Source organism: Eupeodes corollae, chromosome 1, assembly GCF_945859685.1.
Source record: "Eupeodes corollae chromosome 1, idEupCoro1.1, whole genome shotgun sequence".
NCBI classification, from domain to species: Eukaryota; Metazoa; Arthropoda; class Insecta; order Diptera; family Syrphidae; genus Eupeodes; species Eupeodes corollae.
Window position 1 is genome coordinate 49634873 of NC_079147.1, and position 16250 is coordinate 49651122.

The 16250-nt window shown below is 34.7% G+C and overlaps 2 protein-coding genes across 3 annotated transcripts in view; one reads left to right on the top strand and one right to left on the bottom strand.

Annotated features, from left to right (window-relative positions):
• LOC129939228 (uncharacterized) overlaps window positions 1-15349 on the top strand; it is a 39543-nt gene extending 24194 nt beyond the window's left edge. For both annotated transcript variants that reach the window (XM_056047167.1, XM_056047168.1), the window contains exons 4-6: window positions 4890-5358; window positions 14457-14593; window positions 14817-15349. In XM_056047167.1, coding sequence (XP_055903142.1) covers window positions 4890-5358; window positions 14457-14593; window positions 14817-15142 — 932 coding nt within the window. In that variant the 3' untranslated portion in view covers window positions 15143-15349. The remainder of the gene's footprint in view (window positions 1-4889; window positions 5359-14456; window positions 14594-14816) is intronic.
• On the bottom strand, window positions 8134-8991 carry LOC129939229 (uncharacterized). The gene has a single exon (XM_056047169.1). The coding sequence runs from the start codon at window positions 8951-8953 to the stop codon at window positions 8348-8350; it is 606 nt and encodes a 201-aa protein (XP_055903144.1). The 5' UTR covers window positions 8954-8991; the 3' UTR covers window positions 8134-8347.
• Window positions 15350-16250: the final 901 nt, after the last annotated feature.

Below are 16250 nucleotides of genomic sequence, written 5' to 3' on the forward strand. Positions count from 1 at the left end.
ATAAAGCCAAATTCGATAGAGTTGTGTTGTATGTACTGTCTTGTTCAAAATACATATTCTCCAAGTCGTATTCCTCAAAAGCAGGAAAAAAAATGAACATAATGCTCCGAATTGACTGTGACAGTCTTTTAATAGTTGTTTTGAAGGAAGAAAGGTCCAATCGCAACCACACCACACAAAATTAATTAGGGCACAAAAGACTTAACTCTTTTTAGCATGAAGACATTAAATATATAAATATAAATAATAGGAAGTTATTTTAATCGGTCCGATTTGTCGAATTAAAAATTAAAACCAGAAGGAATTTGGTTATGAAAATAATAATACAGGTAGACGCAGAAAGGGCTTTCAAGAAAATGGCGTGGATGGTTTCTATACCATAGCATTTTAAAACAGTTAACGTTTTTTTATAAATCAAAAAAACTGAAAAAAAAATTGTCACCTCGAAAATTTTACGAATAAAAAATGATATTATCTCCAAAAAAATTTGTCCATACGAAGAATAACGTTTTTAACATCTGTTAAAATTTTGAGAAAAATCAATTTGACTGTTTTTCTATTAAAAATAAAAACCTAGAAAACATTAAAAAAAAGTTGGTAAAAAATTGAATTTCGACACAAATATCTTTTTAAAAATTTGAGATTAAGGCTTCTAACTTATTTTATTTTATAAGAAATAATATTGTCAACATATAGTAAAATTTTGAAAAAAATCTAGTTGACAGTTTTTTTTTTTAATAAAAACATTAAAAAAAAAACTAAGACTTGGTCAAGATTTACTTTCAAAATTTAAAAATATTGTCTTCAAACTTTATTTATTTCACAAAAACTATTGTTTTCGATACTCTTTAGTTTTTAATAAGAATCCAACAGTCGGTTTTTTTCATAAAAAAATAAAATCTACAAGAAATTGTACACAAATTTGGTAAATATTGATGTTCTGTTCTTGATATCTCTCAAAATAATTTCATTCATCCAATTTGTAAAAAATTAAGAAATACCACTAAATTTGTTTAAAATGTGTATCGACTAAAAATCTATTTAACAAAACTAGATTTTCAAAACTGCACTATTTCTCTATATGAAAAATGTTGTTGGTAATTTTACATGTTTAAGAATAATTCAATTGACAACTTGTTTAACCCAACACAAAAACCTACAAACTTTTAAGCAAGACAAATCGACAGATGGGATGGGAAGCTATAAGTGTGGGTGTGGGTCGCCTTCTAACCTCTTTTTTTTTTAATTCGAGCAGGAAGAGGTATACGCAAAAAGAAAAAAAATCTTATGGGTACTTGAAAACCTTGCCCACAAATCTAACACTTATATTTTCTTCCTTTCTTTAGCTATTAAGCATGTTTTTGAATTATAATAAAATTAAATATTTTCTTATGTTTCAAACATTTTATAAATCAAAAAAACCTGAAAATAAATTTGTCATTTCGAAAATCTTATTAATAAAAATGATCTATCTCTAAAACAATTTTGTGCAGCAAAGAATAACGTTCTTAACATTTGATACAATTTTGAGAAAAATCGAATTTACAGATTTTTTTATACAAAATGAAAACTTAAAAAAAAAATCAATACAAGTTATTAAAAATTTATTTTTGACTCAAATAACTTTCCAAAGCTCTAAGACAGTGGCTTTTAACTAATTTTATTTTTTTTTTAATATTGTTTTCAAAATTGAGTACCATTTTAAGAAAATCGAATTGACAGTTTTTGTCACAAAAAATAGAAAACCTAAAAAAAAAATCAACAAAAGTAGGTAACATTTTTCAAAACTTTGAGATTTTAGCTTAAATCTAATTTTATCTTATGAGACATATTGTTTTGAACATGCGATCATTTTTTTTAAATCGAATTGAAAGTTTTTTTAACAAAACATGAAAAACAAACAGCATTTCTAAAAGTTCGTAAACATTGATTTTCGACTTATATGTCTTTTTAAAAATTAAAAATATTGGTTTCAAACTTATTTTATCTCACATAAAATATTTTTTTCAACATTCAGTAAATTTTTGATAAAAATCCAACAATCCTTTTTTTATAAAAAATTAAATCTACAAAAAACAGTAAGAACATTTAATAAAAATGATGTTCGGTTCTCGATATCACGTGAACAATAGAAAGTATTGACTTCAAATAAATTTCATTCATCCAAATTGTATTTATTTATATAAGACATAAAAACTTTTAAGAAATGCTACCAAAATCGGTAAAAATTAGTTAACGACTATAATATCTCGTTAACAAAAATAGAGTTTGAAATCAAGCAGTTTCATCATATGCAAAATATTGTTATTAATTATAAAATTTTTTAGAATAATTTAATTGACAACTTTTTTAACAAAACACGAAAACCAAAAAACCTATCAAGCAAGACAGACAGAATGGGAAGTTATCAGTGTGGGTCGCATCTCAGCCTCTTTTTTTTTACAAAAGAATGTTTGCGACGCAACAGAACTAATTACGGTTCTATGCTATGTTGTAGAGATAGTAACCATGGCTGAATAATCCCTTTAATTGTACTGGAAAACTTAAGTAGCTTTAATAAGTTTATTCACATCAATTTGTTTTTTTTTTTATGCTGTAACATTTCAAAATTTGTTTTAAATAATTTTTTCAAATGATTCTTGCATCTTTTAAGGCTTTAAAAATATGCTTTTCTTTAAATATAAATGCGATTTGATTGTTGTATAATCTTTTCGTGAGTTTACAAATTATTTAAAAAGCAATTGTACGGAGTCAATGTAACAAGTTTATTCTTATAAAATAAACGGCCTTTTAAAGTCTAGGAAAAAAAGAGGAAAAATTAACAATTTTTCTATAGAATCCAAAAAAAACTCACTTTAACGAAATTTTTTTTTAAATTTAGGAGTATTGACATTTTTCTTTTAAATAAATTGTTAAAATTCAGAAATAAGTCAAGATGAATCGTTTAAACATGTTTTTTTTTTTAAGAATATGTAGAGACTTACGAGTTCAACGAAAATTTGCAAGTAGACAAAAAGATTCACAGAATGTCAGTTATACAACAACCTATACTAGTTCACCTCAAACAAATTAGTAAAACATCATTGGTAACTTTTCAGTTATTTTTGAGAAAAAATCAAAAAAAAAAAAAAAATCGGGCGTGGCAGTAGGCCTTGAATCAGATTAAGAAACTAAATTCAATTAAAATAGGAGTGGCAGAGAGTGGATTAGTTTTCTTAGGCACATAAGACTTTCCTTATTACTTGCGACATAATTAGGAATTATACGGCAAGTTTTGCACTCTTTAAAAAGTTTTAACTAGAAAGTTTAATCAAACATGACATTATGATGGCAAAGAAGTCGAAAATAGTGGGAGCCCCAATTCCGTCCGTCAGTCTGTCCTATATTCCAAATTGTTGGATCACTTGACTGAAATATAAGGTTTCAAGTTTTTAGACTGTAAATAGGTAGGCTACAAATTTGTTGGCCATAAAATCGTTATTTTGTTCTTAATTTTTTTTTGCAAAAATGAATCAACCTATTTCAATGACTTTTCTGTACCAGCTCTTATTCTGTCTTAATAATATTTGGTGATAAAAAATGTCATTGTTTTGATTTATAAGAAAAAATTAACTTTATTTTTCGAAATTTGTTATCTCGAAAATAGGTTTTTAATTTTTTTAACGTTCAGTAATATTTTTTTTTTTTTTATGAAAAACGACTTAATTCTGAAATTTTTATTAAAACTTCTGAGTCGTTTCTGATGAATCAAAACACTTTCAAAATATTCGTGGCAAAATTAAACAACCAAGAAATAAAAAAAATCATTAAATTTGGGCGTTGGAAAAGATGGATTTTATTGAAAACAATTTTAAATATTTTATATAGATTTGGAAAATTTCTCCAAACTGCCTCTGAATTAAGTTTGTAAGATTACCTACTGACATCGCAGGCAGTAAAATCAAAAAATAACGCTTGTTGTATTTTTTCGACAAATTTTATTCTTTCCCAAAAATAAAACCATGAATAAATTCCTACAAAAATGTAAAACAGTCATCGATCCCTTTGAATTCACATCGAATTCGCTTCCCATCACATCCAGTGAATTTTACTCCACTCGCTTTATAATCCCCTTTTTTTGTTTCTCAGGATATAATTATTGCATTCGGCTTGCTTTGATCGTCTTCAGATAAGTCAGGCAGAAGCAAACTCAAGAGCCTGTCGCGTTTTACCCTCTGATGTACGAGCATACCACCAATTGCTATTGCGCCAAAGTAGAACAAAAGGCTACTCTATTCCTACATATAACGTCATCAGGATTCAGGACATATCTACATACTGTACTTACGTTACGTATAGCAAAAGCATCAAGAGTAATGGTGATGGTGAAATTTTTTGAATTCAACTCGACTCGACTCCACGAACGAAATCGCCTAATTTACCTTTTAGACGTGATTATTTCAAGAGAAAAATTAGAGCAATTACTGCACGCTGCTTTCTACTGCGAAGCCCCCAATACTCCTACTATAACAGCTGTGCATTCAGAATAGCCCTCCGTGAATACTCGTACTTTTGAGGCACTTACCACCCCAACTCCCTCCCATCGTCAGGATGGTTACTGCTCACCCTTACATTACACCACCCCTTCGCCTTGTGCTGTTACAAAGTACTTGTAATTATTTTTCGCACGCCTGTTGCCACCAGTCCTTGTTCGTATATTCGTTGCCAACACACTCCACTCCACTCACTCCTCGAAAAATATAAGTGCTTCCTTAGAATAGGTACATGTACCGCTTAACACGACATTACACACACACCCCTTATAAAGGTCCACAATGCTAGCTAATCTCTTGCTTGTTCCTTTTTTTAAAAACTTTTATTTTTCTTTTCCATGGGGACATTTTCCGCAGGTGGTGCTGCACATATAGGCGGTGTGCAATTAGCTACCATCAAAAATAAGCCAGATGGGACGTTCTGCCTGAACGAACTGAAACGGAAAATCCGCTCCAACGACTGCCATGAGCCCATTACATCGCTGGTAATCGTGGAGAACACCCACAACATGTGCGGCGGCAGGGTCCTGCCACTGGAATGGCTGGACCAACTTGCGGATATTTGTAAAAAAAGCTCAACAAAAGGCAACGGAGGTGGATGCTATGTAGGAAATGGCGGAGGCACTACCAATGGCACCGGTATCGGTGGTGACGGCAACATTGCTCTTCACATGGATGGAGCTAGAGTGTTTAATGCAGCCGAGGCAATGGGCACCACAGTGGAACGCATCGCCAGAGACATCGATTCGGTGTGCTTCTGTCTGAGCAAAGGACTCTCGGCGCCAGTGGGGTCGATGCTGGTTGGATCAAAGGATTTTATCAATGAGTAAGACAAAGACATTTTTTGAACAATCGTTTTAATTTTTTCTTTATTTTTTTTTTATTTTACTTTTTCAATTCTTATTGTGTAGACTTGCTCTAAGAAATTTCATTTACTAGACGTCTAAGGGTATGTCTTGTGTAGAGAGTCAGAGAGAGCCTTTTGGATGAAGCAAAATTAGATTGAGGATAATTTTTTCTTCTTTGAAAATCCCACCACCAAATGGTTTAACTGCTTAAATTGGCTTTTATATTAATTAAATGGTTCTTAGGTTTTCTTCTTATTTTTTTTTAATTTTGTGCAAATGGCTGAGGACTTCTTTGTCACTTTGGAGAGGCGTATGTGAAGAGCAGGGTTATTAAACTCGTAATCTAAACGTCTACAAAAAAACATCTGAAAAGTCATTGAGGAATTAAAACCAAAAAAAAAATGAAAATTAAAACGAAAATAATTTGAAACTTTTTCAGGAACAGATAGGTACACATTTTGTTCGTTTTTGAACAAATTTGTCTGAGTGGAAGCTTGAAGTTACTTTTAAAGTGCTTAAAGTAGGTACGCCTTAAAGTAATAATAATGTACCCACTTGAAAGAAATTATAAACATTTTAGTATACTCGTATGAATTTATAAAAGAACATTTTCAGACTTTGTATATAAAGAGGGATTTCTTTGAGATATTGTTACTCTTGGACTTTTTTTTATTCAATGGGGAATTATTAGCCACAAAGACTTGGATCAGAAATTATACACATGGCTTAAAATTAGCATAAGAATGCACATAATTTTATTTTGCTTGTGTTCTCAAATGATTTTTAATATATTATGTTTTTGAATATGTCCTTAAAAACGGGAAGTTTTCAATTTTTGATAAGATGAGGATAATCGCACCGCATTAATGTTAAAAAGGCCTTTGAGGCAAAATATTATGCAGACAGGCAGACATTTAATATTAATGTTTATAATTCTTTTTTTTTTATCTTAAGTCACTAAATTTAAGTGTGAAAACCCAAAAGATGAACAGAAAATCATTTTTTTAATTGCGAGTTTTGAATTTTCAATACCAACTGAAGTATTTCCTAAGATTTTAATGGTTAAACATTTAATGTTTCGCTGTATTGGAAATAGTTATGGGTATTGTCATGGTTTAAAATATTTTCATAAATAGTCTCCCAATATCCTCCTAGCTTTTTTAATAGGGTTAGTTTACAGAGGAGGCTCTAAGTTTGGGTTGTTGGAAATTTAGCAATATTAGTAAAAACATTTCACTCCGATTTCTGTGGATCAAATGTGTTCCCCAGACTATAATTTTGCTTATTATAGACAGAATATAGAAAGAGTAATGTAGTGCCCGTGGTATGTTGGTTAGCACGTTGTACTGTCATGCTAGAGGTATTGGGTTCAATCCCTGCTTGTGCCATCTTAAGTTTTTCACGGGTACTACCTCTTGCTAGGAATTGACAAATTCTCCAATTTGCCGTTCGTATTCGGCTTAAAAATGTAGGTCCCCTCTATTCTTTACAACATTACACGCACACATAATTGGTTGAAGGTTTTAAGTTTCTAGGCCCTAGTTCTAAGCAGACTATTACGCCACCTAATTTATTTATTTATTTAAGGTGTATTTTTCGGTTGCAGAACCTTCCTGAACAAACCCAAATATTTGGAGAATTTAAGGATGTTTTATAGTGATGCAAAGGTAGTAGTATTTAGGTAGTATTTTGAGCTAGGCCTGGGGATTTGGAGAGGAAGAGTTCGGCTCTTCTTTATTAGATGGGCTGATAGGCATTCTAGTAAAAATTAATTAATTTTTAGTGGAATTAGGTGATTTGTTCTTTACTTTAAAATATTCGGCCATATATTCGTCAATTCCCATTAAGTGCATAAAGGCGTTTTCTTGCAAAGTTTGCCTTTAATCAATTTTCTCTAGATGCATATAAATCATTCTTACAGTTTCGCTTGGATATGAAAGTTATCCATTTTTGGATAATTTGTTTGCCCTGGAAGCCAATAAACAGCTAAATTGATTACTTCGTGAACCGAGCCTTAGGTTAGGTTGAAGTGGCTGTCCAGATGTCATTGACTTACCTAGACCTCAAGGGTCCATTGCGGTACCACTAATGAGGTTACTCATGGGAGAGTAATGAACTAAAACAAACCATTAAAGGCTTCGGTGAGATGATTTACAGAAAGGTCTAGTTCATCTTTACTGGAGGAGCTTTTAAGAAGATTGTGATCAAGCAGGTGTGCTAGTACCTCCCTATAACGCTCCCAGTTAGTATTACGGTGCTTGCGAAAACTCGTAGATGTATTTGCCACATCTTTGAGCTCAATCTGAATGTATTTGTGATCAGAGAAGGAATTCTATTTTGAGACATGTCAGTTTGAAATCAGATTGTGGATCGAGGAGTAAGTGTAATATCAAGTACCTCTTTCCTATTCTTGGTTACAAAAGTGGGTTCATTACCATTATTACTTATGAGTAGGTTAGTGCTTAGCGAGTAATCAAATAAGGACTTACCTCACCGTGTGATGGGCGTTAGCGTCCGAACCAATTAGGAGACCAACTTTTTTCGATTGCGCGTCCGCAACTGCCTTCCTCAAGGTGTCTCCTGGAATTGGGCTGTCGTGGCCAAGATAAGAGGATATGAGCCAGTAGGTGGCTTTATCCGTTGTTAAGACAGCGGTGGTGGTGTCCTTGTAGCTGTAAATAGGGAGTAAAAATACGTTTAAGCCATTTTTTACTAACATGCATGACCTTGGTTCACCTTTCTCCGATGCATACAATAGTTTATAGCCAGTAGTCCTAAGGCCTCTGAGGATGGAGTTTGAGATCCACGGCTCCTGTATCAAGACGATGTCTTCCTTGTTTCTATGCAATCAGAGTACCAGGTTGTTTGTGGCTATGATGGTGTTATGGAGATTAATCTGTACTAATCGCAGCATTGCTTCTTTTAGTCAGATAAACCTCCTGTTTTATCGGCGTTTTCATCGTCTGACTAGGAATGAAGTAGGTCTTCCTCACTCAGAGTGATGCCTAAGGTGGCGTCTTCAGTATCCATGTCGGAACTGCTGTCGACTGTAGGTTTAGCCTCCACGTCGGATGGCTTGTTTGGGGCTGTGGAGGTCGATGGTTCCACTTGTGTTGTTGCATCGACTTCCATTATTGGTGGTAATGAAGCTTTTCCTTCCACTAAAGGCGCTTCTGTGGGGGGCGTGTTAAGCGAGTCTTCGTCTTTTTTGTAGATGCGAATCACGATTTCATCGAAACCATACCTAATCACGCCTTTGGTCGCGGCCAGTGGAGCCAGTGATTCACTATTGATCAACACAAGAGCTGATCTATAGTGACCCACTGTCTCCTGCTCAACCTTTGGGACTTTCCAGCCGTGCGTAGGCAGGTTTGAATTACTTGCTTTGATCAATTTCATGATCATATCTGGGCAGTTGTGTAGTGCTGGGACTATTATACGTGCTCTTGGCCAGCAAGGAATATTTTTCCTGGCAACAGCCTCGAGCTTGGCACCCAGCCAGACTTCTGGCAAGCCATTGACAGCAGCCCTATATAGATCGAAGGAATTGCCGCTCTTGGGACAGCCGAGCATAACAGCTGTTCCACTGACGGGTAATTCCTTCAAGTAAAGGTTGCGGCTAGTAGAAGGAGAAAGACTCCTGCTACTAGTGGCAACCACAGGCGCGATTTTTTTGTTTAACTATTAATATGTTTGATTTTTTAATTTTTTTTTTCCCACGAGTAAGGCGGCCCCGTCAAAGCCGCTTGCCGGGGTAAGGCAGAAATATGACGGACCTTGCCACAGCGTCCGAAAGAGCTCGTTAGTAGCTGGTTTATCCCCCAGCCTTTCATTCTTCGGCACGGTTTTAGTACAAAGTACGCTCACACCACCACTAATATTAGGAACCTCTTAACTATGATTGAATCGGGTTTCCGTACGTTGCACTATTGAGGAATTACAACAATTCGGCGACCCAACGGGCAAACCGAGCCTTACTTAATAGGCTGTCAAAAATGACGTCTTTTTATTTCTGTTGTACGCTAAAAAATCACTATGGAGTTGAAAAACTGCAAACTGTTTTAAAACACTACAATTTTCTGGAACCTTTGCTGATATTTTCAGGAGATACATTTTTAAATTTAGCGCGGGCTTAACCCCCATTTGTTAAGCTGAATTAAAGCTATAAGTTTAAATTAACAACTAACTTTAATGTAAATTTATAACTATGAGGGAGTTTAAGGTTATAAGGCTAATGTTGAAATGAAATGAGTTTGGATTCGAACTGACCAACAGAAGCATACGGGTCAGAGGTTCGTTAAGGCCATAGGAGGTGTTATCAGTTGGAAAAAAAATCAGAGGGTTTCTTAGGATGCCAGCGTTGTATTGTGTTGAGGTTAACCAGACGGTGGCAATCACGGTAAAAGGGTTAGGTCAAAGGATTTTTTTAAGGGAAGTATTGGAGTGAAAAACGAAGAAATATTGGATATTTTCCATACCTGATATGTGTATATCTTGATAAGGAGACCTAAGCTTCTACGCATATTCAAGTAAGGGTCGGAAAAACTTCATCTAAAGCAATTGGGTCACGTAAGAGTTAGACAATTCTTTTGACCATCTTTTAACAAAACAATGAAGTGGAAATTTCAGTTCGCAGTCACATAAAAGCCCGAAATCCTTTATTTTGTCTACTTTATGTATGGGATGATTATGAAGATAGTAATTACGGGGAACTGTTTTAATGCGTTTAAATGAAAAGATCATGTGAGAGCATGACTCTAAGAAATGTGTGGTACACCAGATTGAGAAGATACATCTTCATGAGTTGCAATGATTTTAAAAAATTGCTTATCGTACAATGTTTAATGACCATGTCAATGTCATTTATTGTAAGAATAAAGAGGAGGGGTCCTAAATGACTACCTTGGGAACATCATTAGTGGTTATAATAGAGTTGGAACGAGCGGATCTATGCGAAAGTTTAGCAATTGGTCTATAGTTTCCCACCTCACCTTTCGGTCCTTTCTTGTGAATTGGAGTTATAAAATATATTTTCCATATTTAAGGAAAAGTTACTCGGTGTGAAGATAAATGGAAAATTTAAGATAGAGGAGTTAAAAGAGGAAAGGAAGACCATCAAGTGACCGAAATGAACTCATCATTAAGATATAAAAAATGTTTTCAATGGCTAATAGAGAACTGCAATTGGATAAGAAAGGACCCAACGAAAAATTCGGTAAATACTCAAAATAGGTCCGATCTGGTATAAAAGAATCTTGTGAGATAAGATGAACCTACTCCCTTTACCGTTTTGGAAACTTCCGTTTTCCCAACTAATCCGATACATCATTTGTAATTACGACCTGGCTTTAAAACTTATTTAGAAAACCTTTGTACATCTTTAAAAAGATTTTTAAAATTTTTCTAACACTATAGAGTTTTTATAGTACCCGTGGCATGATGGTTAGTGCGTTGTACTGTCATGCAAGGGGTCTTGGGTTCAATCCCTGCCTGTACCACCTTAATTTAAAAAAAAAAATAATAATTTTCGCGGGTACTACCTCTTGTGAGGAAGTGACAAATCCTTCAAGAGTAAATCTTGTCATGAAAAAGTGCTTTCTTAAACTAGCCGTTCGGATTCGGCCTAAAATTGTAGGTCCCTTCCATTCCTGACAACAGTACTCGCACACAGGAATGGTTGAGAGTTGTAAGTCACTAGGCCCTGGTTCACATCGGACTGTTGCCATTTGATTTTGATAGAGTTTTTATGCTTACTTAAAAAAAATACCTCCTTCTTTAGTGATTTACATTTTATGTTCCATAATTCACTTTTCGACAACAGTGCTTTTGAGATGCGTGATAATATCTTCTTAACATTTATTAGTTAGTTAAGGATTTTTAACTAAGCGCTTTCTACAGTTTTGTATAAAAAAACGCACTTTTTAATGTACGATCTCGGTGGGAAACAATAGGCTGCAAAAGGATGGAAAGATTTCAAGTGAATATAACAGAATTCATGAAGTCTCAAATGATTGCAAATTGATTGATAACGTTCAAACAATTGCAGCTGCAAGCTTTTTAAAGTCAAATTATTGGTTTATAAGAAATTTAAACTCCCCGTACATAGATAAATAGATCACACGAAGAACTTTTCTCTCGAAACGACCCAAGATGCTTTGGTTGAACGGGTATTACGGTTGAATTGTTTGAGGGGAGGAATGCAACTGGCTATTTCATTAGAGCAGTGTTTATGAAAGTGGCGATAAAATAATGACAGGGATGAAAACGGTCACCTATCATCTTTAGAGCTCTCTTTTGAATTCTGTCTAGGAGACTCAAGTAGGTTATAGGAGCACCTGCCCAGATATGGGAATTGTACTCGAGTTTCAGACGAATATAGACTTTATAGATTAGTAAAGTAGGAGTAAATAACTTCTTGCATCTTTGAAGAAAACCTAAACACTTAGCAGCAGAAGTCAAATATGTGATCACTCCACAACAAGTGGTTTGTAATGCACATACCTAAGACTGAAAGTTGTTCGGTCTCCTCGATGCAAGTACCACTCATGGATAGTGGCATAGGGGAAAGGTTACGCTTTTGTGACAGTAGACAGCATTGAGTTTTTGAAGCATTAAATTCTACACGGATTTTAATTCCCCATTGGACAATGCTGTCAAGTTCAAAATTTAATGAGCTCACCATACGCTGCCGTTGGTAGTCCACATCCGAAGAACAAGGATGAGAAGCTAGAAACGAATATGAAAAGCTGAGTGTACTGTCATAAGCGAAACAATTAAGCGGGTTAGAAGTTTCAGACAACAGGTCATTTATAAAAATAAGGAAAAGTATCGGAGACAAAACGGAGCCCTGGGGCACACCAGCGTTTATTTTGTAGATATCAGATTCGACTCCGTCCAAGACTACTTGAATTGAACAGTCCGAAAGGTAATTTGTAACCCAACGAAGAAGGGATTCATCAATATCAAATGCACGCATTTTCCATAAGAGAGCTTGTTGCCAAACTCTATCAAATGCCTTTGAAATATCAAGTGCAATAATCTTACTTTCTCCAAAACGATGTAAAAATTTGTTCCACTGCTCGGTGAGATAAATTTTGAGATCACCAGTGGATCTATTGCAACGATTCCGGTCATTCCGTTCTTCGCGATATTTCTTAAGTTGAAAAATCAGCGTTTCCATGACCTTGGAAAGAAGGGACTTAAGCGCAATTGGACGATAGTTATATGGTGAGAAAGATTCCCCTTTTTTAGAGACAGGCATGGTCAAAGTCCTGTAGAAAAGGACAGATAGAAAAGCTTACGCAGTGGTTTTTCCAGCGTTGAAGAACACCTCTTCAGAACAAATCGGGGATACTATCCGGGACAGCGGATTTGCTAATGTCAAGATTTTTAAGTACTCTAGTAACTGAACAAGTGCGAAAGCAGATTCGTCCTATAAAATCGTTTACGCTTTCAGGTACAGGCGGATTCATGTCATTGGGACATTGTAGTATTGTTTGCCGTAATTTCTGATCATGCGTCGTTTGCGTCCGTTACAGGTCTTTCTAGCTTGTTTAAACTTATTCCGGTTTTCCTCAGTTGGGTTGGCTTTGTAATTCCGGAAACTTACATTTTTGATCCTAATAACATCTTTACAGCTCGAATCAAACCCTGAGCTTTCTTTGGGTTTCATAGATTTTACCCTATTCGGGATAAAATTTCTCATTTCACAAAGAATTAAGTTTGTAATCATATCTGCACGACTGTAATCCATGTCACTATCGAGGTAGCATAATGACCAGTTAAAGTTCCTGAAGAATTCATTGACACCGCTCCAGTTGGCTTTCTCGTATTGCCAAACGATTCTCGTAGGTGTTTTAACTTTAACTGGGGTTGTTTCGCATGAGAAATTTGCAGGTATGACACAATGGTCTGATGAGCCTAGAATCGATAATACACTGACAGTATATTTATTAGGATTATTAGGAGTAAAAAACAAGTCTAGAGTGTTGGCATATTGACCTGCAACTTCAGGAATCGGAGTTGGCTCGTCAACTAACTGAGTCAGGTGGTTTAACTCAGCGAACATCTCGAAATACCTTCCTTCGGATGTTGTCTGACCAGAATAGCGCAAAATTATGTATATTGAAATCGCTTGTAACAATGATCTCACTGTGCGGAAAATGGGATACAATTCTCTGGATAGAGTCCAACAGCACATCGAATTCGTTAGAAGTCGAATTGCTATCCAGACTTGGGCTACGATAAATAAAACACGTATGAATGAAGCACCTTTGGACGGTGAATTCAAACCACATATAATTAAAGTTTGTGTTGGTGCACTGACCATATTAAGGTAGAAGTTGATAGGCAACATCATTCCGTACATATACGGCTAGACCATGGTGAGAAAAGAATAAAAGCACTAAGTTATTACCGAAGACGTTAAACTCAGAGTGATCGGTGGTTTCACCAACCTGAGTTTCGCTTAATGCCAAAACAGCTGGCCTGTTGAAAACAGTATGAACGTATGCAGCATGGACATTTTGTCTAAGCCCACGAATGTTGCTTTATTGAACACAAAGCTTACCACTCATCACAATGCACAAAAACACAAAAAAAAAAACAAAACAAGACAGTTATCTATGAAGTAAATTCATTTTGGGCACTAAAACTGCTCAGTTACAATTTACCATTAGTGTTATGCCTTAATGGAAAATTTAAGCTGATCCGCTCCTGAACCCCAAACAAAATTTAAGCGCAATTTATCAAGTAATTATTTCGCATAATCCACTACTGCACTGAATATTATGTATATATAAGAAGCAGCAATGCAGTGGTTATGAAAGGTAGTGCCTCTAGTGTTGACGTGTTAGCTCTGCACTATTCTTTCAAGCACAATGTTAAAAAAATAGCATGACAGCGCATCACTGAACATTTAAAGAAGTTTTTTGAAATTTGATGGTCACAAATGCGAAAGTATTGTGTTTTTTGATTTTTTTCATTTTATGATCCATTTTTAGATCCTTACTTTAAGACAGAGATTGTAAAGTTAGAAAACGACTAAATATAATAACTATGCTTGTTTCTTTAACAGAGCAAGACGTCTTCGGAAAGCCATTGGAGGTGGTATGCGTCAATCTGGTATTCTCGCCGCAGCTGGTTTAGTCGCACTAAACACTATTGTAAAACTCCTCCCTGAACATCATCGCAGGACATATCGTATTGCCGAAGGTAACCCAATAAAATAAAATAAAATAAGTATCTACTACTCACTCTGACATTTTTTAATAAGTCCTTCAAACTCACCACTCACCGATATACCATTGTTAACACATCCCCTAAAGCTTTGATCCAATTTCGATTTATTACTTTTAAAATAAATAAACTTTTTTTTACAAACATTTAAACTTATTTGTACTGAAACTATTTTATTTGTTTTACTTTATTTCTATAGCTATCCACAAGTTGAAAAGTCCATTTATAACTGTCGATATTGACAATGTTCAAACAAATATCCTTTTGGTACATATCAAGACTGATAAAATAACTGCTAGTGATTTTGCTGCCCGTCTAGGATGTGTGACTGACAAAGAGTTAGCTGCAGGAGTTATTGCGGACCAAACTAACCCCAATAGTGGTATAATCTTAAAAGTTAGCTCAAGAGACTGGGAATTTGCACGAATGGTCCTATATCAGCAAATAACTGACTTGGACATTGATTTGGCCATCAAAAAGTTAAACTATGTTATAAAAGAATATGACAGTGAATTGGCTCATTGACAAAAAGGACATTATACAAATACAAATTTCTATTCTATCAACAAAAATAAACAAATAACAACAAAATATTATGCAGAGGAGGAAGAAGGGATGCAAAAATGGTGTGAAATTGAACCTTAGCAATAAACATATATACATATACATACTTTTATATAGCACAATGTTGACATAAACTTTACAAAATAAACAAAGATATATAATTAGTTATCCTTTATTTTTGTTTTACCTATGTACTACAACAGAAGGACTTTGAGAGTGGGATGGCATGGGGGGGTGGAGTAATCTGCTTACTTCTATTTATGGCATGCGAAAAGTTTCCTTTTTAATGAGAATTATTGTCGATTGTGCTGTCTTCTTGTTTTGGCGTATACAAACCCCCCAAAGTCCCATTACCCATTCCCCATTCCTCATTCCCAGCAACTAGTTACACAGGCATTTAAACATGGAAAAGGCACTTGTTATGGGGGATTTGTGGAATGGGCCGAACTTTATACTTGAGTATAAATATGAGGGTCTGATTTGTCTCAAAGTATAATCAAATAATTTCGAACGAAAGTTTCTTGATTCTCAATGTTTTGTGGAGTAAGTTAGCCTCATCTTTGTAACACAGAGATGCGTGTGGTAAGGGAGGTTTTGATGGCATGGGATAGGTTAGTTAGTAGGAATATTGTTCGTCTTTTATTATTTTCCAACAAGTGAGTATGAAGGCAGCGTATTATAATAAGACCGCACTACACTTTCAGTGATGAAGACAGAATAAAGTTGATTAGGGTATATAAATTAGGGGCAAATTCAATTGTCCTTGGAAGAGAAAAAATAAATAAGTATGTCAATGTGCATAATTTAAGTTGATTCGAGAGTTTAGTAGAGAAGAAGATATAGAAGCTTGATAGGGATATTATTGGTAAAAATGATCAATTGATATTTGATCTATTCAAAATGAATTAACGAAGGGGGCCCTAAAACAAACGTATAATTCGATTAATTTGTTGATTTAGTTGAAAGATGTCGTAGCAGTACTTTATAGAACATCGTGGTTGGATACATTAATAATAAAATTTCATATAGAGACTTTGATGTGACCCACCCAAGTTCCATTTAGGTATAA